Source organism: Gadus morhua, chromosome 7 (genome assembly GCF_902167405.1).
Source record: "Gadus morhua chromosome 7, gadMor3.0, whole genome shotgun sequence".
NCBI lineage: Eukaryota > Metazoa > Chordata > Actinopteri > Gadiformes > Gadidae > Gadus > Gadus morhua.
In genome coordinates, this window is record NC_044054.1 from 12838424 (window position 1) to 12863423 (window position 25000).

At 48.0% G+C, this 25000-nt stretch overlaps 1 protein-coding gene across 9 annotated transcripts in view; it reads right to left on the bottom strand.

Annotated features, from left to right (window-relative positions):
- Positions 1 to 3488: 3488 nt before the first annotated feature.
- phldb1a (pleckstrin homology-like domain, family B, member 1a) overlaps positions 3489 to 25000 on the bottom strand; it is a 34081-nt gene continuing 12569 nt past the window's right edge. For 5 of the 9 annotated variants that reach the window (XM_030362037.1, XM_030362034.1, XM_030362036.1 and 2 more), the window contains 20 exons: positions 24802 to 25000; positions 21269 to 21535; positions 20625 to 20780; positions 19890 to 20027; positions 18577 to 18705; positions 17518 to 17673; positions 16811 to 16921; positions 16333 to 16422; positions 16017 to 16133; positions 15184 to 15306; positions 14282 to 14476; positions 13469 to 13609; positions 12013 to 12126; positions 11836 to 11914; positions 11322 to 11466; positions 10813 to 10903; positions 8960 to 9106; positions 7693 to 7912; positions 5000 to 5085; positions 3489 to 4504 (listed from right to left, as the gene is read on the bottom strand). The exon at positions 24802 to 25000 is cut by the window's right edge and continues 853 nt beyond it. In XM_030362037.1, coding sequence (XP_030217897.1) covers positions 4364 to 4504; positions 5000 to 5085; positions 7693 to 7912; positions 8960 to 9106; positions 10813 to 10903; positions 11322 to 11466; positions 11836 to 11914; positions 12013 to 12126; positions 13469 to 13609; positions 14282 to 14476; positions 15184 to 15306; positions 16017 to 16133; positions 16333 to 16422; positions 16811 to 16921; positions 17518 to 17673; positions 18577 to 18705; positions 19890 to 20027; positions 20625 to 20780; positions 21269 to 21535; positions 24802 to 25000 — 2845 coding nt within the window. In that variant the 3' untranslated portion in view covers positions 3489 to 4363. The remainder of the gene's footprint in view (positions 4505 to 4999; positions 5086 to 7692; positions 7913 to 8959; positions 9107 to 10812; positions 10904 to 11321; positions 11467 to 11835; positions 11915 to 12012; positions 12127 to 13468; positions 13610 to 14281; positions 14477 to 15183; positions 15307 to 16016; positions 16134 to 16332; positions 16423 to 16810; positions 16922 to 17517; positions 17674 to 18576; positions 18706 to 19889; positions 20028 to 20624; positions 20781 to 21268; positions 21536 to 24801) is intronic. The other 4 variants (XM_030362039.1, XM_030362040.1, XM_030362041.1 and 1 more) reach the window with 4 other exon arrangements.

Consider the following 25000-nt stretch of genomic DNA (forward strand, 5'->3'; position numbering starts at 1 on the left):
CCACGACACACACCTGGGCAGGTACGCATACGCTGAACTCGAATTTACAACATTGTGGGCAATAATGTGGTGCACCTGCAGGTCGAGACTGGCAATTAATTCACAAACACACACGCACACACGCATGCACACACACACACACAGACACACACACACACACACACACACACACACACACACACACACACACACACACACACACACACACACACACACACACACACACACACACACACACACACACACAGAGGCACGCAAACGCATGCAGACACACTCACACACACATTGTATTTATTGTCTCCAGATTGCCTACCAGAGTCAAGAAGGAGAAAACTCATGCCAAGTGCATGTATGGCACAACGATGGTTGCAGCACCATTTCATCATTGTCTCTCAGAATGCATTGTCCTTAACTTCTGCCCTCCTTTTTAAAAAAAAATGCAGGTGGGAAAGAAGCATGTTAGCCAGCTCTCCACCCCCGGACAACGTCACGCGGGATTTACGGGATTTGTGGGATTTTGGGATTGCCTAATGATTTACTGTTTGCTCGCACGTCGGAGATGTGTCTGAATTGAACCGAAAAAACAAAACACATGCAGATGGCGGATTGAAACACACGTCATGTGGATTTCACGCAGGCTTTAAAACCGGGCGCCATCATCAGCCATCCAGCACGACCAACGAGCCCCAGCAGACCGGGGTTATCTGGTATCAACACGGTAAATCAGAGGTGTCTGACTGGCTGTATACCACCGCTTGTTATCCCCTCTCCATCGGGACGTCACAACATCAGGAGAGATGAGTCCAAATGGCCTCAGGAATCACACTTAAACCCAAGGGGCTCGTCTGTTAAACAGAAGAAGACTAATGTGGGAGTGACGGGCTGGGGCCCAGAGTGGCATCAGATGGAGGCATAATCTCGTCCCAAGACAGCCTCCCCTTTCTAACCTATAAAGAGACGCCGCGCCGCTTTATCGCGGGTTTCCAAGGCGACATGTTTCAGTGTGGGTGATCAGGTTGGTGGATGGATCTCCCAGGTGGGTGGTCTGTGTCATTAGGGGGGTCCGGGTGATTTGGCAGACGGACCCGGTCCCAGCCAGGGGGCCCCAACACCCTCTGGCGCCCCTCTCACCTGACGAGCTCCTTCTGGGACGGTCTCGTCACGGCACCACCATGACGGGTTTATCACATCCACCGCTGTTGTTGTCTTTTGAACACCGATGGGCCTTTCCTTCTCTTATTTTTTGACACATGGATGGAGCAATAATTTAGTGGCTGTTTGATTTTTTTTAGATGTATATCATGGAGTGACGATAAAGAAATTCTCCATGGAGTCAAATTAACATTTTCATTGGGTATTTTAAATGTCTTATCCATTTCTTGATGCACACTCTCAAAATGCATTTTAAGACTAATTCCAGGATAAAATGAAAGTAAACCATATAGAAGCATACTACAGGTATCTGATACAGATAGTGCCAGACAACATTGTCAATATCAATACTTTTAAGCTGGTGCTGAAATGAGAAAACCTTGTTGTTCAAGTCAGTCCGTTGTTTTGTTATTTTTTATTGAGCATGTGTATCAAATTTCCTGGTTCTGCCTGATTCCCTCAGGTAGTTTTCATATTTTGTTTACAAATAATTTTCCTTCATGCCGTGAAATTAGACAACATGTCTCTTTTGTACTGCCTGATTTGTTTACTATCAAGGCTAATCCACTTGAAAGACTGCCTATTTTTTTTCCTTTTTTATTGTTCATCCATAATAAGACACATTTGTTTGAAGAAATGCACACATGGCTAACAAACACATCACAACAAACACATCACGAATGAAAGCAGTTTTTCCTCATTAATGATGAAAAACCGCTCTCATTGGAGATGTGTTTGTTGGATAACCCCTAAACACACACACGCAGTCTGCGTATGTAACACAATTCCCCCTTTGTTCTCCCTTAATTACTCTTTACTCAGGTACGGTTAAACACGATTTTACATAAGGGATTGTTAAGCCTTACGTCCACTAATGATGATTTAAAAATACTGGAAAGAAATACAGTGGGAAAAAAATAAACAAAATAAGTGATTCCGTTCGTGGGGTTCGTCGGGGGTAGCAGCGCAACCTCTTCATTTACTTACTCTTATCTTCTGACATATTTTTCGACTCCCTTAACATCTCCCATTAATATTAATACCACCTTCTGTTAGATCAGTGCTCACATTCAGGTCATAGTATTATTATTTATTTGCTATGAAGACCTAGGGGCTAATATCCATCTGTGTGGGTGTGTGTGTGGGGGTGTGTGTAAGTGTGTGGGGGTGTGTGTGTGTGTGTATGTGTGTGTGTGTGTGTGTGTGTGTGTGTGTGTGTGTGTGTGTGTTACAATGTCAGGGTTTGTATGTTTGTTGTATGTGTGTTTATACACATGTGTGTGTATACACACACATGTGTATGTGTGTATGTATGTGTATACGTGGGGTGTTTGTAATTATGCATGTGCTTATCTGAGAGAGTGTGTGCGTGTGTGTGTATAAACATGTGTGTGTGTGTATATGTGGGCATATCTGTGAGTATACGTGTAAATGGGTTTGTTGGGGGGGATGTTTGTGTGTCTATTTCTACGTGTGTGTGTGTGTATGTGTGTGTGTGTGTGTGCGCATGTATACACGTGTGTAGGTAATGTTGTGTAATATATGTATGTTAAAATGTGTGTGTGTGTGCGTGTGTGTCTATGTTTGTTTGTGTGTGTGTGTGTGTGTGTGTGTGCGTGTGTGTGTGTGTGTGTGTGTGTGTGTGTGTGTGTGTGTGCGTGTGTGTACGTGCGCGAATATGCATTTGAGCGTCTTGATGTGTGTGAATGTATTCTTGTGTGTACGAACACACAGGCGGCAAGAGTTAACTCTGGCCCTGCTGCTCATCAATAATTCACCGGCTATGAGACAGGGTGTCAGACACGCACACACACACACACACACATACACACACAACCCCCTTACAGCTCATTACTCTGCCAGCCTCCCAGGACCTGCTGTGACCTTGGCCAGTCTTCAAGGTCACACATCGTCCTCTCATGTTCAAACAGACCAACAGGAGAGGGAGCCCCACTACAGCCGAGTGTCAAGTGGGTGTCAGCAGGGGGCTGGTCGGGTTTGAACTGGATTCAAAGGGCGGTGGCGCTGCTCTGGGTTTGAAGTGAATGAAGAGATGTTGTAAGTGTTCACCTGATGGTTCAAACGTAATGGGGTCTAACCTCACCTGTCATATGCTAAGTATGTTTCTGGGGTTCCGGCGCTCGTCTGTTTAATGTTGCAGTGATCGCTGCAATGAGTTAAGCGCTGCATTGCGTGGTTTGACAGCGCTTGTGTTCAGAGTTGACGTACACACACACACACACACAAAAGGGAAATATGATATAGGGATCGTTTATCATACGCTCACGCACACATGTGTGGCTGTCTGTGTGTTTATAAACCAATAGAGACCAATACATAATAATAAACATTTATTTAGGAGATGAGTGATGGCAGTGTTACAATATGACTGTAAGTGTATATAAACTGTATATATTACATTTATTACAGGATGTTCTCTTATGCGTGCTATTTAAGATGCATGTTGTATATTCGTCTCAGGGAAGCATTATAAAACTGTTTATAATATAGTACTTTACAAAAACAAATAGGACAATAAAAAAAAAATGCTGATAATGACCAATATGGCTGTATGTTTTTTCCAATAACTTCCGAAAACACAAAAAAATACAAATTGTATAAAAATTCTGAAAAGAAATATAAGCCATAAATACTGTGCTGCAAAATGCTGTTAATGCGAATTTGTTTCACTTTAAGCAGTATTACACTTTAAGTTGATTATAATGTCTAAGAGACATTTTAAGTATTCTAATAATAATAAGTATATAATAAAAAATAAACAACAAAATAATAATAATAGTGATCGTTATATATTTTGGCATAACAAGCAGTATGTCAGTTGTTAAGTTTCTCTCTCTTTATACGCACATCTCTCTCCCCGGTCGGCTCGACCCGGGATGAGTCTGCTCTTACAGCCCGCTAGGACAGGACAGTCCTTCCACAACAGAGGCCTCTTTTTAACCAGAGACAATCAAGAAAGAAAGAAAGTATCAATAAACTCTGAAGGGGCATTTTATTAACAATCAGAGCCCCACTCAATCCGTCCTCTTCCGACTCTCCACTGGGAAGCCATCGATGCCCCCAGTTTGATGGCACCCAATGCGCCGAAACCACGGGGCCGCATTTCCCTCTCTCTCGCCGAGTTCACGCGTCTGGTCGCCCGCCCCCCTTCCTCTCCCATAATCCCCTGGCCGTCAATCAGCGAGGTCCCTCAGCTCATGAACTGCGTGTATCCCTCGGCCCCCGTTACTATGACGTCCATCCAGATGCGCATGGCCTCCGGGGAGGGAGCCACCATGAAGTAGAGCCGGTCGTGGGTCTTCACGCAGAAGGTCAGAGACGGGTTGGGGCTCTAGGGGAGTGGGGGGGGAGAGGGGGATGGAGGATACAGTGTTTGATCGGTGATGAGCGGGAGCGGAGGAAATTAGAGGCAAAAGCAACAAAGTCTGGAAACAAGCATCTGTTGCACAGCGGGGGCAGGGGGGGGGGGGGGGGGGGGGGGGGGGGGGGGGGGGGGGGGGGGGGGGTGTCTGCCTGGCTGATGTTTGTACTGTCTACATTAGACAGGCTCCCTGGACAGGTGCGAAAACATTTCATCCCTAATAACATCCTATAAAATATTATAAAATTATAAAGTATTCCAAAAACCGATAAATCACTTTTTTTTTTCCAAACTTGTCTTACGCTGCTTTGAGATATTCTCTCATTTGAAATGCACCATCTCTTGAAATATATAAGACAACATTTATATTTATATTTGAATGCAGCTATAAATAAACCCATGATGAGATTGGTAAGCGTCCTCCTCCGGCCTGGCAGGAGGCAGTGTTAAGGTGTGGGCTGTTACCTTGGTGGCGCTGCGGAGGTGATCGTAGTAGACCTCCTCGATGGCCTGGAAGTAGATGAGTCCTTTCAGCCTGCTCTCGTGCTTGTCTGGGGGGGGACGAGGGGAGAGACGAGAGAGACGATACGGGGCTTTTATCACCCTATACCTTCTGATGCAACACCCACACATACCCAGGCTCCCAGCCTCGTGTGGAGGTGTGGATTTAACAGCAGGATCAGACCGATGTTTTCAGGAGATAGTTGACCTTAAACTCGCCGGGTGTGAAACAAATAACAACGGCTTGCTAAATAAAAACAAGAAAAATCATTACAGAGTAAAGTGTTTTCTGATCTTTGGGTCCCGATGGCTCTTTGTTTGGGACAGGGAGAAATAGAAGAACTTACAGAGTTTGGCCCAACCCTGAAAAGGTCTTTCTCATGCCGCGGAATATCAATTTCATTATTTGTATTTAGTAGAGACAAGTATATATCATTGTCCCATTTACATAAAGCTCTGGTAAAATAACAGAAACAGGCTCGAGCAGCAGGACTTAAAATAACAATAAAAAAAATAATATCTGTGCTTATGCAGTTAACGGATTGATGCAAGATTATGAAATTATTAAACAACGACGGAATTGAGTTTTGGACTGAATATCATTTGGTGTGGATCTTTTTTGGAAGGGGGCTGAGGATGGTGAGCGGGAGAAGAGGGAGACAGTGCTGGGGTGAGGTAGGTCCTGCTGTCTCCCCCCCCTGCTGGGAGATCTGTTGGGGGACACTTTCCCTGCACCCACGGGGCGGGCACAGGTTAATTGGTGTGGGTGTCAGGCAGGACCATAAGGCTGTTATGTTTCACCATGTGGAAAACAGTTCAGAGGCGACCCTAACTCAGGTCTGTGTGTAAAGACATAAGGAAGGGACTTTTGTTTTTTTGAATGCGAATACAAGGCTCAGATATCGCTATAAATAATAACCCAAGGTTAGCAGTGTATCGGCATTTGCAAGATATAATACAATTAAAAAGGAATATCCAGTATTTTCTCTATGGAACCACGACTGAATTGAACTTCATGGGAAAAACAACTTTGAAGTTGAATGTCAATATCCAAGACCTAATTATTATCACGTGTACGTCTCCACTGACGCCTGATTATGACTGACCTCATATGTTATTGTGAGATCTGGATTTAGCCAGGGGTGTTTAAAAACAAGAAAACAATGGCTCAAGTTTCGGAAAAAATGTTTTTGAATCCTAATGTCGTTCAAACAAACAGCACGCCACTGTTTTTATCTTCTACGTCCGAGTGCATTGAAGCGTCTCGCTGGAAAAAAAAAAATTAATAACCCCCCCCCCAACATCCAGCGGAAATTAACAGCTACTTCTGACACTTTTGTTCCCCCCCCCCTCTCCATAAGGCCAAATTTGCTTAGTAATGAGATAAATGCTTTTGAAATGTTGAGTTTTGTTCTGTTAGTCACAAACACGCCAGGAGCTAGCCTTCTCCTCCCGTGGAGAGGGGGAAAAAAAAACACGCGTGGAGAAAGCATTGCATCCTATTTCATCACCATCATCACCATCATCTTCGTCAGGAGTGAGAGGGTGAAAAGGCTAAGCAAGTGTGAAGGGAAAGCGAAGGCTTTACGACAGCCCGGATCACGGAGGTACAAATTACCCAAGGATCCCCTCTCCCACTTTATATGATTAACGGCTGGAATATTCCCACTTCCTGTTGAGGGTGTCAGCGGTGAATGGCGTGCGCAGGGAATATCCATAAACAAGCGTCTCTATCAAACAACCGATAAGTCACAACGGACGCACGTGGAAGACACTCAAACAAATTGGATTCTGGGAAATGTTTCTCTTGTGTTTCCTTAGGTAGATAACAAGCTTCTGGCCGTCCTTCAGCTGTCAGGGTGTTGATGTGGGGCGGGGGGGGGGGGGGGGGGGGGGGTTCTGCGTGTATTTAAAAACAAAGCCCAGGGAGGGGGGCCCAGTCGGAGAGAGATCTGAAGTCGATATCTCGAGTGGTGTCCAAACTTTGCGTTCTCCCCGACGCCACGGTAATGAGTGATATAACGTGGGGGTATGCGTTGTTTAGTCTTGAGGGTTTGGTGGACGCGGCGTGGTAATGAGCTCGCTCTAATGACTGGGGCTTTTGCATTACAAAGGAACCAGGGAGTACAATCGGAGACGTTAGAGTTTGTGCTTCAACATATCTCCTTTGATATAAAGGAAAATAAATGATAATGATATAACAGGCTGAGCGCGGGCCTATAGGGCGGCCCGGGGGTCAGGCAGATCAAAACCGGGGAGTGTGCGGTTGTATTCTGTTATGAAGCACACCCACCACTACTACCAGAGACTTCAAACTGAAAGACTGGATCGACTGATATCTCGGGTTGTTACGTCCAAAACAGACAAATCAAAGCGGCGCAATATCAATGCGGCTAACCCAAAAGGAGTACATCATTACTGTTACACGCTCTAAACCCAACGTAAAACCGAATCCAATTAGATCCTGGATTAAGATATTAGACTTGAACATATCCCAGACGGAAAATTGGTTTTCACAGCAGAAGATTTACAGGGCAGTAAAAGTAAAAAAATATCAATAATTTAAAAACTTGCCAAAATGTATGTATATAAATACATCTCTATATATAAATAGATATATTTATCGACATATATGTGGATAAGATGAGCATCCTCACCAACATAGTAGGAGAAGTTCCTCTTGAGGCGGTCGAAGACGAACCAGCGCTTCTTCCACGACTTGATCTTGCCGCCCATCTTCACCAGGTGGCCTTTGCACATCTTCTCGGTGAGGATGACGAAGGGGCAGGTGTCCACGCTGTGGCCGGACGACTCCACGTGGACCCGCAGGTCAAACTCCTCCTTCCGGTTGGGCAGGTAGCGCGTCATTGGCCGAGCCTTGGGGGAGGAATGACGACAACATCACCTTCACAGCGGCGGCGGATTAACGCCTCATTTACGACCAACTTACAGGTGTGTGTACGATAAAAAAGAGAAGATATTAATTAGACAGACCGGGTGGGTAACCATCGTTATTGGTTTAAGGAGGACGGTGTTTGTTTGTCGAGAGTATTCGCACAACAGGAATTACAATTTATGCGCACGATAAATCAAATAAATGAGGTGAATAATGAAGGGAATAAATCTGGTTACATACGTCATATAATATTCTATGATAATTATTTATCAATTTGATGTCTCTGTCCATTCCTCTCATGTTTCTGCCTGCTCTGACTCTTACCCTGGCCCCCACTTCTCCTTACACCTCTGGTATCTCTCCTCGTCTCCTAGTAGCATCTAGTTTACACTCTCTTATACCTCTATTCCTCTCCTTCTCCTCCTTTCTTCCTTGCTTTCTTGATGTTTCTCTCATGTAGTCATTCAGTCGCTTCAGCCTCTTTTCATCCATCATGTATGTTTATGTGTTGAGTGTACCTTCTCTGTAAAAATACTTATTTCTCCTTCCTTCTTTCTATCTGTATTTCTTTCTGTCTTTGTGGTTTTCTTTGTATTTTTCTCTGTTTCTTTCTATCTTTGTTGTCAGTCTTTCAGTCTCTTTTTATTTTTACATGTTGAATGTCCTTTCTCTGTTAATTTTTCCGTCTTTCTATATTTCCTTGTTTTATAGACTGTTAGAATGAATATTATTATTTGTTTACATTTCTCACTCTTTCGCTCTTTATCTCTCTCTTCCCATCCCGTTGTCTCTCTCCCACTCTCCCTCTCTCTCTCTCTCTTTTCCACCCTCCCCCCCTCTCTCTCCCCATCCCCCTCTCTCTGCTTCCCTCTCCCATCACCCCCCCCTCCTCCTCCTCCTCCTCCTCCTCCTCCTCCTCCTCCTCCCCCTCCTCCTCCTCCTCCTCCTCCTCCTCCTCCCCCTCCCCCTCCTCCTCCTCCCCCTCCTCCCCCTCCTCCTCCTCCTCCTCCTCCTCCTCCTCCACTGACCTGGGAGAAGTGCCTCTCTCTCAGCTTCACCTCCTCCTCCACCAGCCTCCTCCGGTGGGAGGCCTCGTCCAGGAGCCTCCGCTCCGCCTCCTCCCGGCGCCGCCGCTCCTCCTCCAGCATCTGCAGCCGGGCCTGCACCTCCCGCTCCTGGAGGAGGAAGGGTGGGGGGGGAGGGAGGAGGGGGAGGAGGGGGGGAGGAAGAGGATAGGAAGGGGGAGGAGGAGGAGAAGGGAGGAGTAGATGGGAGAAGGTGGAGAGGAGGGAGGAGTAGAGAGGGAGGAGGGGGGGGGGAGGGGAGGAGGGAGGAGTGGGGGTGGGGGGGGGGGTTGAGGAAGAGGGGGGAGGTGGAAGATCGGAGGCAGAGGTGGAGTAGGGGGGAGGTGGAAGATGGGAGGGGGGGGAGAGGAGGGGGAGAGGGAGGAGTAGAGGGGGAGGCGAAAGAGGAAGGGGGGAGGCGGAGGATAGAAAGGGGGAGGAGGAGGAAGAGGAGAGGGGGAGGGGGAGTAGTAGAGAGGAAGGAGGAGGTGGGGGAGGGGAGGAGGGAGGAGCAGGGGGGGAGGTTGAGGAAGAGGGGGGAGGTCGGAAGATCGGAGGCGGAGGTGGAGTAGGGGGGAGGAGAGGTGGGAGAGACAGATGGAGAGAATGAAAGATAAGTAACACAGTAATTATAAGGGAGATGGTGGGGGGATGGATGGATGGTAATGATAGTCAAATATTTGAATTCCTCACGTCAGGAGAGACACCGGGGGTTTAGTGGTGTAGCGCATGTAAGTCTACCGTCTATACACACACGTCTTAGGGGTAGTACTAGCCATGGTTAATGTCTATATACATATGGGTGTCTTAGGGGATCACACATAGTGTCTATACATCTATTCCTCTGCCATTAGGTATGGCCAGTCAAACCATTCCCTACAGTCTTGCAGATCCTTAAATAAACATTGATTTGAAACGATGCAATATTGAAATATTACGTTGCCATTTCATGCTGGTTTTGGTCTTTTTTTTAGAGCCTGAGTTATGGGAGAATCTGTTTGAACCTTGAAATGCAGTTGGTTTTTTGTTTGAGACGGGGAAGCGGGGACAGGGAACCGTCAGAGGTCTTTAGAGGACATCCAAACCCCCTGACCTTGCCTTTGTAAACTGCTTTCCGTTTTGGTTTCGTTTTTGGAGCCCGGCTGACGGCTCCACTTTGAACAGCATTTTCCATTTCGCTTTAGCAAGCGGAGGACCTGGAGAGAGAGCGGTCTAATGTAAACCCCCAACACACCGAGTAGTGTAGGGGTCACGTTCTGCTTTAACGGGGAGACGGGAAAGGAGCATCCAATCCATCCATCAGTTATCTACCGTCCGTGTTGGGCCAGGTGTGATCTGGGTAGTAGTCCGACTCAGTTGTAGCAGAACTTCTTCTGGGGGGGACAGGGGGGACCACACAGAGCCTGAGCCAGAAACCAGGGCTGAAAGGGGCGGGGTAATGCCTTGTTTACAGCTTTGTCTAATAACTAATTTGTGTGAGTTGGTAAGCTTTATAAGCACTGGAGGATTTATACTGTGGCCACACTGCACAGTGTTGGTTTAATCCTTTTACAGGCACTTTTTAACAGTTTACTGCTGCTGGCCTGGGTTTGTGTTTGCTGTTAATAGCCAATTACACGCTTACAGATGTTTGCTTCCAGCAAACAAAGCGCAAGTAAATAATAAGCAAAAGAAAGTGATACACCCCCTTCACCCAGATCTGAGCTTGTTTGCTACCTGACTTAAGATGAATCAAAAATCCCACCTCAGACTTTAGATGTATCTAAGGTCTGAAGTGTGAAACTAGGCCAGGTGTGGCAGGTTGCTAGGAGACTCACGCGGTTCTCCACCAGTCGGGCTTTCTCCTGCTGCGCCTCCTTCAGCATCTTCTCCATCTCCTCGATGCGCTGGGCCTCCTGCCCGCTGGCACTGAACCGCAGAGGACACAAGAGCCTCTGTCAACACACACACACACACAGCCAGGCCCGGAGAGCAGACAACCACACACTCCACTAAGCAGTGACGGCTGTAGTGGTGGTAATAAGCCTATTTAAAGCACCGTATTTAAAACAGAAGGTTATTCAATTATATTGGCTGTCTGAAGTGGGCGGAGCTTCACGTCTCACTGGTGTACAACCTCGAGATCAACTCTGCTTCAGGAAACCCGGGAAAAAACTTAGAGGCGGTTGGCATGGCAACAGGCAGTGAGCGGCAGTAGTCAAGGGAACAGACACATATAACAAAACATGTTGTCAAGGAGGAGTAAAAGACACGGCGGTGACCCGTCTCGACGAGGCAAGGGGGCAGACTTGAGTGTTGCCATGGAAACAGCGGCAGTCTCTCTCACCTTTCTGGCGAACAGGCGCAGTTGCCGGCGGAGACGCTGGTCTCTGTGCTGTCGGAGCTCTCCAGGCTCAGCGTGTCGTACGCCTGGTTGCCACTAGGTGGCGCATGGTGGTGCAGGAAGGAGTGGTGCACGGTGGGAGATGGACCTGAGGTGGCAGACAGACAGCCACGTACTTTATTTAGACGGCTCATATACTGACGCTATAGCACTTCCTACTGGTGACAGGTGGTCATGACAACGCTGTGAGACACTTGTTTACACCTGCAGTTTGGCAACGCATGAAGTAGGTCTACTATACACACATGATTTTTTAGATAAAATTACATTTTATAATTTTCATACAACTCCCTCACTGAACATTTTTCAACTAGGGGTTATATAAGGTAAAGATAAGTTAAAGAAGGTGTTCTTTATTAATATCCCAGACGGGATAATCAGGTGTCAGGAACACACTGTTGAAAGGTTGCATCCTGGGTGAGTGAGCAGTACAGGGGAAGTGTGTCTGGGGTATTACCTTTGCACTGCAGAGAATACTGTCTCCTGGACTCTGTGTCGGACGAATGTGACAGCTCTTTGAGCAGCAGCTGTAGATCCTGATAGTAAGGAGCACAGGAGACAACGGACATAAGCCAACGATCTGCTGGTCGGGTTCACCCTCTATACACGATGCTTCCTCCCCGTCCCCCCTCACCCTGGTGGAAGCGTTCTTCTCGTGGGAGAACCCATTGGCTTGTGGGAGGGGCGTGGCAGTGCTGGGCTGGGAGCACGACTGTCTCTGTCCACTGCCGTCTCCGTCTGGTCTGGGCTGGAGAACCAGACAGGAGGAGCTCACGGTTACAGTCTGTCTGTCTGTCTGTTAGTGCCTCTGCCCGTCGACCATTCCGTCTCGAGGTCTTTCAGTATATGTGTCTGTCTGTCCGTCTGGCCGAATCCGTGCATCCTAGCCTTCTTTCTGTCCACCAGTCAGACTCTATGGCTTTCTTTTTAAGACAGTCAGTGTATGTGTCTGTTTGTCCGTCAGTCTGTCTCTGTCGGTCCTAGCCTTCTGTCTGTCCACCAGTAAGACTCTATGTCTCTCCTTCCCCAATCAGTCTCTATTTCTGTATTTTAGGCAGTCAGACATTAAGACATGTGTATGTATGTCTATCTGTCTGTCCGGCAGTGAGTATCAATACCTTTTTGGCAGGCCTTCAGTTTGTGTCTGTCTTTCCGTCTATCAGTTTGTGTTTGTGTCTGCCTGTCTCTACTTTTGTCTGTCTGACAGTCTGTCTGCCTGCCTGCCTGTCCGTCCATCCCAGCCTTCTGTCTGTCCATCAGTCAGTCTCTGTGTCTTTTTAGCACTCCTTCAGTATGTGTCTGTATGTCAGTCTCCAAGTCTGCCTGTCAATCAATCTGTTTTCTCAACACCATTGATGATGTGTCTTCTCCATGTATGACCACATGTTTGCTTCTGCAACATGTATTGATTGGTGAATCAATACATTAGTCTGAGTGTGAGCAGAATGCGGCACCCCGTTTTAACCCAGGGTTGAGCATAACGTGTTTTTACAATGTGCGTTATTATAGTGCAAGCACATGGCGTGTTACTAGGGAGAGTTGTTGTTGTTACATCTTCTTAGTCCTCCAGAGGGCGCTGTACTGTTAAAATATTCATCACAGTCGGCTGCCTCGAAGGGATGAGTTTAATATTCGAGCTGTGCAGGTGAAACTGCTCCTGACCAGTCCATCGGTCCAGGATGCTTTTCTGAATACCATTGCTAACTTACTACTTAATACGTACTAATACCAATAATAATACTTAATAAAAACTTATACCAATACTTATACTAATACCATACCAGTTTTTGGTGATGTCATGAGTGTTGAGAACAAGTATAAAACGAATATTCCATTTTGATTATATGCATAAACACAGTCATTCCCAGATTTCGGCACATTGCACAGTGTGATCTCAAAGTCCTGTGAACACAAAGTCGGCAACAATGACTCACTGAAGAAGAACACTCAATGTCAACCATTCCGCTGCACTGTGACACAACATGAGGTGGTCTGAGGTGATAAGAGAGAAAGCAGAATCAAAGCAGAAAGAGAGAAAGCGAGAGAGGGAGAGAGAGAGAGAAAGATATAAAGAAATTGAAGGGCTTTACCTGCCCCTGCCTGCGGGAGGAAAAGGACTTGGCAGGCAGCGGGGGAGGGCAGGCCTGCTGGTGCTCCCCAGCGGCCATGATGTCCTGGTACCAGCGCTCCAGGTTCATAGCAGGCAGCGCCCCCTGGTGGAGCTGGTGGCTCTGCAGCCCCGAGAAGAACCCCAAGGAGCAGAGGATAGGATCGTGGAAGGAGCAGCATGGGGGAAGGTGGAGGAGGTAAAGAGATGGTGCCAGAGTCATAAAGACATCAGAGCAGGATCATGTATCACCTTCCGATATTGTGATAGACATGGGATTGAAAATGTGGGAAGCTGCGATCACCGGATAATTTCTGATAACTATAGAGTCCGCGTGGTAATTGATTAGTGTCTTTGGGTGAATATATGGGCCCACCATGGGATGAGTTTTGCATTGGATAAGATAATAACCGCTTCCAACTTTTACTTTATGCCCCGGCCCAGCTCATCCAGAAAATCTAATACTAGTTAAAAATAACTGTTTGGTTATTTGGCTTATGCTTTTCTCTTTCATACATAGTGACTTACAGTGAATGTGTAGATACGTGTCATTAAAGAACAGGCATGGCTCTGTATATGTAGCATGTTATGTGTGTTATGTGTGAAGTTCCTTGTTACGCCACATGGCTACACTGTGGTGTCTTATTGAGGATCGTGTGGTTGCAGCCTCCGAAGCTCAGATTGCAGCATAGATGGAGAACGGGTATCAACAGCATTAAAGGGAATCAATACCTTTTGATTTGAACCCACACAATTTTTGGAAAAACTACTTGGGAGAAAAGGGAGGGGCTCAGACCTGGATAGAGAAGATGGGAGGAGGAGGAGGAGGAGGAGGAGGAGGAGGAAATGCAGATGATCTGCAGGAGAAGTGAGGCGCAGCGGGGGCTAGCTGGAATGACTGGAAAGAGGAGGTGGAGGAGGAGGAGGTGGGACAGCGGTCCACCCTCTGCATCCCGAAGATCTGGCTCAGCTGGTTGACCGTGATGTACTCCTTCACACACAGACACACACACACGCACACGCACACACACACACACACACACACACACACACACACACACACACACACACACACACACACACACAAACATACACAGACACACAAGTCCGCAACAACACACCCACACACACACATACATATGTTCGCACACATATCCAAACAAATGCACATGGGCATATACAGACACACACACACACAAAAGTACCCAGAAACACACACAGACACACTCTTATTTATTATACAAGCAGATAGCAGAAAGGAGGAGAAATATAAATAAAGAATATCTGTACGAGAGTAACCAAACCCTTCAAACCAAACCGCGGGGGTGGCATCAAACGACATCTCTGATTGGCTGAAAGTGTGTGCTTTATTGGTGACATCATTTCAGCCAATCACGTGTGTTTAAGCATATCGTGCATTCCCTGAGGTTTGATTTTAGTGTTAAGTGTACTGGGACGGAGAGAGAGACTGAGAGGAAGAGGGAGGAGAATAGGAAAGAGGGGGGTGAGGCAAAGATATATATATATATATATATATATATATATATATATATATATATAGAGAGAGAGAGAGAGAGAGAGAGAGAGAGAGAGAGAAATAAAGAAAGACTGGGGAAGGAGAGAGAGCATGGGGGGGGGGGGGGGGGGAAGGAATGAGGGAAGGAGGAGAGGAGAGAGGGTGACAGTGGGGGATTCTACCTCGCTGGACAGGGCGGGGGAGGCGGCCAGGGAGAGACAGTGGAGAGTAGCGGTGGAGGAGGAGGAGTGGGCTGTCAGAGCGCTCCCGTACATCTTATAGACGTCAGACAGCTTGAGGTACTCCTGCACCCACGGACAACACATCCGGAGGACAGAGAGGGAGGCGCCGAGGAAGGAGGGGCATTGGAAGGGGGGGGGGGGGGGAAGCAAAAGTAAAGGTAGTGTTGGTTAACAACAACAACACGGCAAGCACAGCAAGGGGTCCGCCGAGAGCACAACGCTCTCAGCCCTGAATCGCTGTGTCTCCAGCATGGGGACACAGCTCGCCATGCAAGCCCCTCCCATTCTCAGTATCAGGCTCAGCAGGTTTCAGCCATAAACCACATGAGACAGGAAGACCATGCTCTTCAGAACCACTCCAAACATTATAATCAATGACAATTACTTCACTTGTTAATTGCAACTGCATATCATCCTAATATTTCAACTTCTCACTATCTCACTCTCACACACACACACACACACACCACACACACACACACACACACACACACACACACACACACACACACACACACACACACACACACACACACACGCGCAAGCACTCACATACACAAACAAAAGAAAACACACACACACACATACAGCGAGCTTGAAACCACCCTCAGACCACGTCAGTTCCCTCAGAGATTCAAATCCGATCGTGCGCTCATTCCGGTTATCCTCTGAATCACCAGAGCCAGTGACTCCTACGCCACTCAGTTATATGCTCAGGCTTTGTTAGCACTCTGTCAAAAAGCAACCAGGACCTGCTGATGAGGGCCCTTTACCTCCTGGGGCCTGGGGGGGTAGGCTTGAGGAGAGAGTGAAGTAGTAACGGGAAGGGGACTATCACGACCCCCCTCTTCACGAACAAAGTCCGGTTCGCTGATGTGAAGCGAAGGCTCCTGTGCGTTGTAAAAAGTGTCCCCTTTAGTCAAAGCCCAAATGGTCAGCGCGTTCACTGATGCGTCTCCTCAGTGATTCTAGTCCGACTGAACGCTGTTCTGAATGACTTCCCTGGAGCCAAACACGGACATTTTACAAATGAAGAAAATAAAATAATAAGGCAGTGAGGCAGAAGATGTGTTGATCTTCCTGGCTTACCTCGGAGGCGTTATAGGTGATCTGTGGGGGGCCTCTGCCCTCGGCCTGGCTGTAGCATCTCTGCTCCAGCACACAAAGCCGGTCCTTCTCCTGTGGGAAGCAGCAGAGACACCAGGCCTTTAGCTCTCAATGGCTAGCAGCACATAGTGTGCTGCGTATCAGCAAGCAATGATATGTAGCATGATACAGGAATGTCACAATTAAAGATTTCCTCTGAGGACAGAAACAATATATATTATTATTATTATTATTAATATTATTATTATTATTATTATTACTGTTTATAGTAATAGTTCTGCAAACAACCTGGTCGACAACGGTTTTAACTTGAGAGGAGAAACGTTAGCAAACTATTTATAGATTGTAATATTGTTATTGTTATACAACTTAATTAAAAGAGAGTAAGATGGAATTCACCCTCCCCAGCTAGCGTTTAGAACCAAGATGGCCGCTCGCTGAATAAGGCCCATAAACCAACCTTGTGTAGCATCTGCAGGATCAGGGTCCGGTCCTTGGCCAGCTTCTCACACTCCAGAGTTGCTTGTACTCCCAGCTGATTGGCCTGAGCCTCCAGGGCGGCCATCTTCTCCTGTGGAACACCAATCAGATCTCAGCATGCTGTCACATGACTGAAGTTGCTTCTTAAACTAGAAAACTCACTCAAAACAGGGTCTATTTATGATCACAAAGCGAAACACTGACACTACTGGTTGTTTTCTGTGGGGAATTATTCTGTTTAGTTCAAGTTTTCTATATATCTGTACTGTTCTCTCTTACGAATAAAGTACCACAATAATAACCAAACTACTTTCAGGTTTTTTAATCTAATATGCCTTTAGTTGTTTTTGTGGTTTACATTTACATTGGCATTGAGTCATTTAACAGAGTCTTCCATCCCAAACGATGCAACAATCAAAGCTTACATTTACAGCATTTACGCTGTAATCCAAAGCAAGTAGTACATTTGTCAGAAGAAAGAAAAACTATATATTGCTCATAGAACCAAGAGCAAAGCCCTTACAATCGCTAGGTTAACCTATTCCCCATATACATCAGAGATAGCATAAGAAGCTACACAACTTAGCACTTTCTTTTTTACAATCAAAAGTGGGAGGAGCTTCAGAAGGTTCCTGCGGCGACGGCCCTAGGAGAGGGCTGCAGGGCCAGGGGGCCTGGCCTGGTTACCTTCCTGCGGGACAGGCTGCGGTGGCACTCGGCCTTCTCCTGGAGGAGCTGGCTGCAGCGCGCCTCCTTCCTCTCCTCCAGGCTGCTCTCCTGCTCCAGCTGGCAGAACTCCAGCTCCTCAAACCTCCTGCTGCCCGCGTCCAGGGCCTCCGCCTCCTGGACACACACACACACACACGCACACAGGCACGTACACACACACACACATATACATACGCACACACAAACACAAACACACACACATACGCAAACAAACACACATACACATACCGTACATATACATGCAAGTACATACACACACATATACATATGCACACGCAAACAGACACATACATGCGCACACAAACACACACATTGAATACACAATCACACACAGACAAACAAACACATACACATGCATACACATACACGCACACATTAACATAAACGCACACACGTACATACACATTCACAGATATGAACAATGAAGCATACACAAACAAACATACACACACACACACACACACACACACACACACACACACACACACACACACACACACACACAAACATTATTCACCCAACTTTGACATCAAAATTGTGTTTTCTAAAAAAACGTTTAGATAGAAATGATAGATGAACATAGAGGAACAATGGAGACAAAGGTGTTAACAACGTCACTATGCGTTACGTGTTAGGCGTGTCATTTACTGGATCTGGAAGGAGAGAGAGCAGTGGAAAATGAGCAGCCATCCAACATGACAGCGAAGGCAAACAGTGGTGCAGCCATCATTCACAGAGAGGCAACAAAACAAACAAACCCCACAGATCTTCTACACTCTATGATGGTTCCGGCGTGGGAAACAGAAAGCGGGGAGGGGGGGGGAAGGACAGACAAGCGTGGTGAGGTCGGTGGGCAGTTCTGCAGCGCTTCAAACTGAAACAGTTTGCTGTTCCAGAAGCTACCGTATAGCCAGCGATGTGCCATGGTGTCAGCGCTTACACACTATAGCTGAGAGCCATGGAACCAGAGAGAGAGAGAGAGAGAGAGAGAGAGCTTTGGGGGAGAGAGACACTGACCCTGTGCAGCCGCTCCTGTAACTGTTCCCTGTCAGACAAGACGCATCTATCAAGCTGTCTCTTCAGCTCACTGTACCCAGCCCTCTGCCTCTCCAGCACAGTCCTCTCTGCCGACACACTAGCCCTGCCCTAGAAACACACAGGCATCGTCACACACGCACGCACGCACACGCATGCACAAGGGCCCTTGCACACGTTTCCATGTAGACTCAAATATACACACATGTTCACACATACACGAATGCACGCAGGTGCCCACATGTGCACATAAACATACAGACATAAACACACACACACACACACACAAGTTCACACACTTTCTCGAACACACACACACACATAAGCACCTCTACATTGTCATACAAATTCAGATCCACAAACACACACACACACACGAATAGGACCCCGCACATTTTCCATTTTCTTGCACACACACACCAGCAAAAATAAATTCACACACACACACATACAGAAACGGACGTGCGCATGCACATGGAGAAACGAGCACGCAAACACACACAAACAGGTACACACATTGTGCACCAATACACAAATGCACACGGTCAATTATCTGTATACACCATGCATACAAATGTATCCGTATCTGTTTCCATGCACTACACAAACAAACACACACACACACACACACACACACACACACACACACACACACACACACAAACACACACACACACAGACACAAACACTTCAAACCTGGCAAAACCCGGAACTGACTCAAACATCAAAGGGCCCAGCATCACAGTTAATAAGCCAAAACAGATTAGGTGTATTAGAAACAGAGTGTTAATAGCTGCCAGGGTTGTAGAAGTTTCAGAGGAACAAACTTAAAAGAGACAGGAAGGAAAAAGCGAGTCAGTAATGATGCATCTAATGTGCTTTCAGCTGCATTCTCAGAACAGGTGCTTTTATCATCACAGCTGTGGCTACAGACCGATTATATGGCAGGCATGTGGTTCCCTGATGGGGAAGTTGAGGTCAGTAAAGTCTTTCTGTTCATACAATTATCATCATCACTTTGAAACGTCCAGCACCGTAGTGGGAGGAATGCTTTTAGAGATGGCCTCACCACCGCCACAGAGGAAATCCTCAAGAGGAAACGTGGAGGAAAACACAATGACGGAACGGGCTTCACCTCACTTTGCATGCACTGAGACCTCGACATCAACCCTGGGAGTGTGTTGAGCGGCCAGCCCGTACCCTGTGACTCACACATGCACTGAGATACCAGCGGCACTGGACAGGTGTCAACACTCATGTTTGGTGGTACTGAGCCCCCTGTGTGGTCTCCCCACCTTGTCCTTCTCTCTCTGGGTGGCCTCGTCCAGCTGCTGCAGTCTCAGCTGCAGCCGTGAGATCATCTCCGACTCCGCCTCCATCTGCTGCTCTTCCTCCCGCCGCTCCGCCTGCAGCAGCGCGCGCTCCATCTCCACCTGGACATGCACACACACACACACACACACACACACACACACACACACACACACACACACACACACACACACACACACACACACACACACACACACACACACACACACACACACACACACACACACACACACACACTCACACACACACACACACACACACACACACACACACACACACACACACACACACACACACAAACACAAGTACACAAACGCACATACACACACCCACGCACATACACACACAAGCAAACACCGACAGATGCAAACTGTCTAAATATGCACTCATGATATACAGGTCTTATAGGCGGCTCATTTGTAAAGATAAATAATAGCGCTATAGACGGGATACTATTGAGAGTAGATAAACCTTTTGCATGCTATGGCAAGCTATGCTAAAACATTACTACCCCTTTGTAAGGAGACGTTTATCCAATGCTAATTATAGTGGGTTATTAAACTGATTATTAAGGAGCAGGTAGGGCATGTAGCTGACGGGGTGCTACATCAGACAACACGTGTGCAACACCTGTGTGCATGGCGTGTGTATAATATGTGTGCGCGTGTGTTCATGTGTGGCTGTGCTTCCATGCTGACCTCCTGCCTGGTCTCCTGCAGCTGCAGGTCCAGCTCGCTGACTCTGCTGCTGAGTTCATCCACGAGGCCCAGGGCCCGGCTCCTCTCCTCCCCCAGCGGGCCGTGCTGCTCCCGGGGGCCGGGGCCACGGCCCAGCTCCACCAGCAGGTCTTCACACTGCAAGGGGGGGGGGGTTAAGCCCTGGGTTAGAACCATGGAGGAACCAGCTATGCAGAACCCCCTCACCGGGTCTCAGTGTCTCTGGATGTTTTTATAGGAGCCTCCTGTGGTTGGAACTGGCTTTGACTGGCTGGGAAACGTTTGAGGAAGGGGTCCTGGTGGAGCGAGGCTAACCACACCTTCAGATCAGTGTGCAAAGGACAAGGCAGAGCCGTTCAATTAAAACAGCCCTCTAAATAAGACATGTAGGAGGGTAAACTATCTTCAAGGTAAATAACTTGCTAACCCACAAACATGACTTCCCCTTTGCCCATAGGTGGGCACTGATTCATTGATCTACAAACAACACAACAAACACAGCAGAACCTGTGCTTCATTCCTACTCATGCCTTGCTAACTCCTTCTCACACATCCACAAGTGTGTGCATTCCAAAGTGCGTGAAAGCTAGTGTCATGGGTCAAAGATCAAAGGTCCCGACACCTACCTCTTGGTGAGTGCTCTCCGTGCTGCTGGACTCCTCTCTCTGGTTCTCCTCGTCGTTCTCCGCCGTCATACGGGGCTTGTCTCCCCCTCCTCCATGCAGGGCCTTCCAGCCTCCCCCGTCCGGGCAAAGGCCCCTGGTAGTGACCCCCTCCCCGCCTCTGGGGAACAGCCCCTCCCTCATGGCCTCCCCCGGGTCCCCCTGCGGGTCCTCCCGGTTGGTGTTGTACTCTGCACACAGGCTCAGGATGGACTCCAGTCTCTGGCGCTCCTGCAGAGCAGAGGGAACGGGGGGGGGGGGGGGGGGGGGGGGGGGGGTTAGGCATCGCGTGAATGCGTTTACATTTACATTTAGGGGATTTTGACTGACTCTTTTATCCAAGCGACTTACAACCATTCATTCACACATTCACACACCGACGGCGGAGTCCACCGAGCAGGCTGACAGCCAGCTCGTCAGAAGCAGTCATGGGTGAGGCGTCTTGCTCAGGGACACCTCGACGCTCAGCTAGGAGGAGCCGGGGTTCGTCCACCCGCTCTACCTCCTGATCTACTGTGGCGCGCATAGAGCAGGGGATACAGGGGGTTGGTGGCGAGACACGGGCTGGGTCTGTATCACGAGGAGGAATTGCATGAATGCTTCCTTTGAATTCTGCTAAATCAAGGCACCATACCACCTAGCCTCCTACGCTACCTATTTAATTCAGGAATCGGGACAGGCCTGTGCCACCTTATTACCTATATATTTGCCATCTATTTAGGCATTCTCGCAATTGAGACGCAGCAATGGTGTTGGCACGTCATGCGGCTCATGTTGCATGGTGGCGGGCGCCCTTGGCTGACATTGTCCTGTTTGGGCAGCTGTCGAGGGCTGGCGGCGGACGGCCCCTGCAACCCGATAGCGGAAGACACACAGCGCTGGAATAGTTTTCCCCCTCTCGCCACGAGGAAGGTCCGTAGCAGACTATACAGTACAGGGACGTTATACAGTTGGGTCGGGACAAGATCATATTTTACGCCTAGATTCTCCAGAATCCAGCGCACAGAGGATCTGTTACGCTACTCCTGTTGTGTTTAACTTTAACCGTGTGAGCCCGCTGGGTCACGGTGTATAGCACTAAGACGAGGTGGAACGGTTTCATTTGTACTCACTGAACAATACATTGTTCAGTTCAGAAATCTTGCACCAAAGCACTGTGCTGACAAGACAGTTTGTCTCTCTGTTATCTTTCCCTCCCTTGCCAGTAGTCAGAACATCTCATTCACATTCAGTTCACAGCCAGAATGTTTCCCCATTCCTGGCATTTTTCAAAGGGGATTTCACTTGCTACAGTAAGGTCCTGTCCTCACTCATCCAGTCTTTGGTCCCAGACCACACTGTAATTTGAAAGAATCCAGTCCTGCATAGTATGTTTTACGATGAAACTTATAGTTTCAGAGTCATAATTCACTTCAACCTCCTTCAATGGAGAGAAAGCGAAGAGACAATCCTAAGTGTCCTAGGAACCTACTTGTCCTAGGAACCTACCAGGTGTATATATGAGTCCACTGTTGCCCCTTTCACACCGCCGCAAAATCGGGGCCGGTTCCGGGCCAGTTCGGAGCTAGGGCCAGGGCTTTGGTTTCACACCGCCAAAGAACCGGCTCCGGCCCCTAAAAACCGGTTCAACTCTGGCCCCACTTTAGAGCTGGGCTAGAACTAGAACCGCTTTTACTCCGGGGGCAGGGGGCGGAGTTATCCGTACCTTCATAAACAGGAAGACAAACGAAGACCGGCATTTTTTAAAACACCGAAGTAAACAATGGACGTGAATCCGTGTATGGTTCTTTTTTTTCTGATTTTGTTTTAAATCGGAATATTCAAAGAACGAACCATACACGGATTGAATCGAAGACGAAATTGTTGTTGTTGTGTTTGAAACTGGCGCGAGGGTTCTTCTGCTTGCATTGTGTGGTGGTTCAACGCGCCAACGCAGCTAGATGAGTCCATGTCCATGCAAGTGAACGGAGCGTTCCCTCTTCGTCATAACTATCAAACCAAACATCCTTCACATTCACCGAGCGAACATTATGAAAGTAAAATGCACATTTCTCGCTAAAAATGTTTCCATAAACGCATTTGATGGCGTAACTATGTTACTATTTCCACCCAGAATAAAGAAAGATGTCGGCCGTATGCTTCTGTCCAAGCTCACTAGCCGATACGTTTGCAGTGACGTCATGACGTTGCTCACGCCGGCTCCATGGCTGGCTCTGGCCGGTGTGAAACCAACCGGTTCTTAACTGGGGTAAGGCTGGAACCAGTTTGGAACTGGCCCTAGCACCAGCCCGGAACTGGCTCTCGGTTCTTTTTGGTGTGAAAGCGGCATGTGTGATGTAAACCCGTGGTTATGCTTCATTAAAGCAGGGTTAAGATCACAAACCGGTTGAGGACGGCTGCATCCGTTGACTCACTCTCCAGCACACAGCAATGGATGTTGTGGAATGTCAGTCATCCACTTGTTAAAATAACCGCGCTTACTTTCATCACAAGGAAACTGTGACAACGACAACGACAATTCACCGGAGATAGTGACAATACCGTGAGCTCAGATAGCGCTGAATATTAACAACAATGTCAATTTGTAGATGTACGATAAACACAATAGAATTCGTTAACAAAGAACCCAAAGCAATTCTTAAAGGCTCCAGTCCTATTATTCAAATAGGCTGCAGAAGTCAGCTTCAGTGTACTAAAAATATGCTTCTATTAGACCTTGATTAAAATAGCATGTTAAGAATAATTTATGCATTTTTTATGCATAAAGTGTGATCTCCCAATCACACTGTCCAGCTCTGACGCCAGCCTCTGCACGGTGAGGCCACACCAGCCTCCAGAAACCTCCCGCTCAGACACAAGCGCGTGTCGTCACTCCACTCGTATTTATTACCGCAGTCCATTTGGTCACTGAAATAGCCTGTGTACATGGAAAGCCAGGAATTCCTCCCTCCCACAACCCCCCCCCCCCCCCCCCCCGCCCTGCAGCTGTCAGATGCCGGCTGGATTGTGTGGGGGGTAGTGGTTGAGCAGTAGGCTGTGGGCCACGTGCATGGCTGGAGGGGAGCTGTGGCAGGCAGATCGGTTGGTAGCAGAGACTCAGCGTGGATTATAAGATCCACGCGACCTCCGTGAGAAGGAAGTCCAAGAAGTGGAGGAGGCGGCTTCAGTTCCACTCGAGGAAAGGTAAATATAGTGTAGTGCGGAGAGCAGACACGCCCGCTGCTCGTCGGATTCCTCCGAGCGGGCTGCGTCAAGGGGAATACACACCGTGCTGTCACTCAGGGCTAACATTGGCTAACCGGTGCCAGTAATCCCCCTGGAAGCTCTGCTGGAAGATGCACCCCCCCCCCCCCCTCCCCTACCCCGATGCAGATATTCGATGATGTCTGCCATTGTTGATGCTATACTTGTCCCACTTCAGACTGGTACAAAGCTGGACCTTACAGGGGCCGATGGCACACCAGATCTGCCGTAAGGGTCCGCATGAGGAAGCTCACCTGCTTCTCCATCTCCTGCTCGCGAAGGCGCTCCTCCCGCTGCCAGCGGTGGTACTCCAGCAGCTCGTCCTCGTTGTCGCTGATCTCCGAGATGCTGTTCTTCCGCTCTCTGGTGCGGGGCCTCACCGCGCCGGAGGAGGGGTCCCTGCTGCCGGCGCCGGGCCCCGCCGCAGCGGCCCCGTGAGATCCTTTCCTCTGC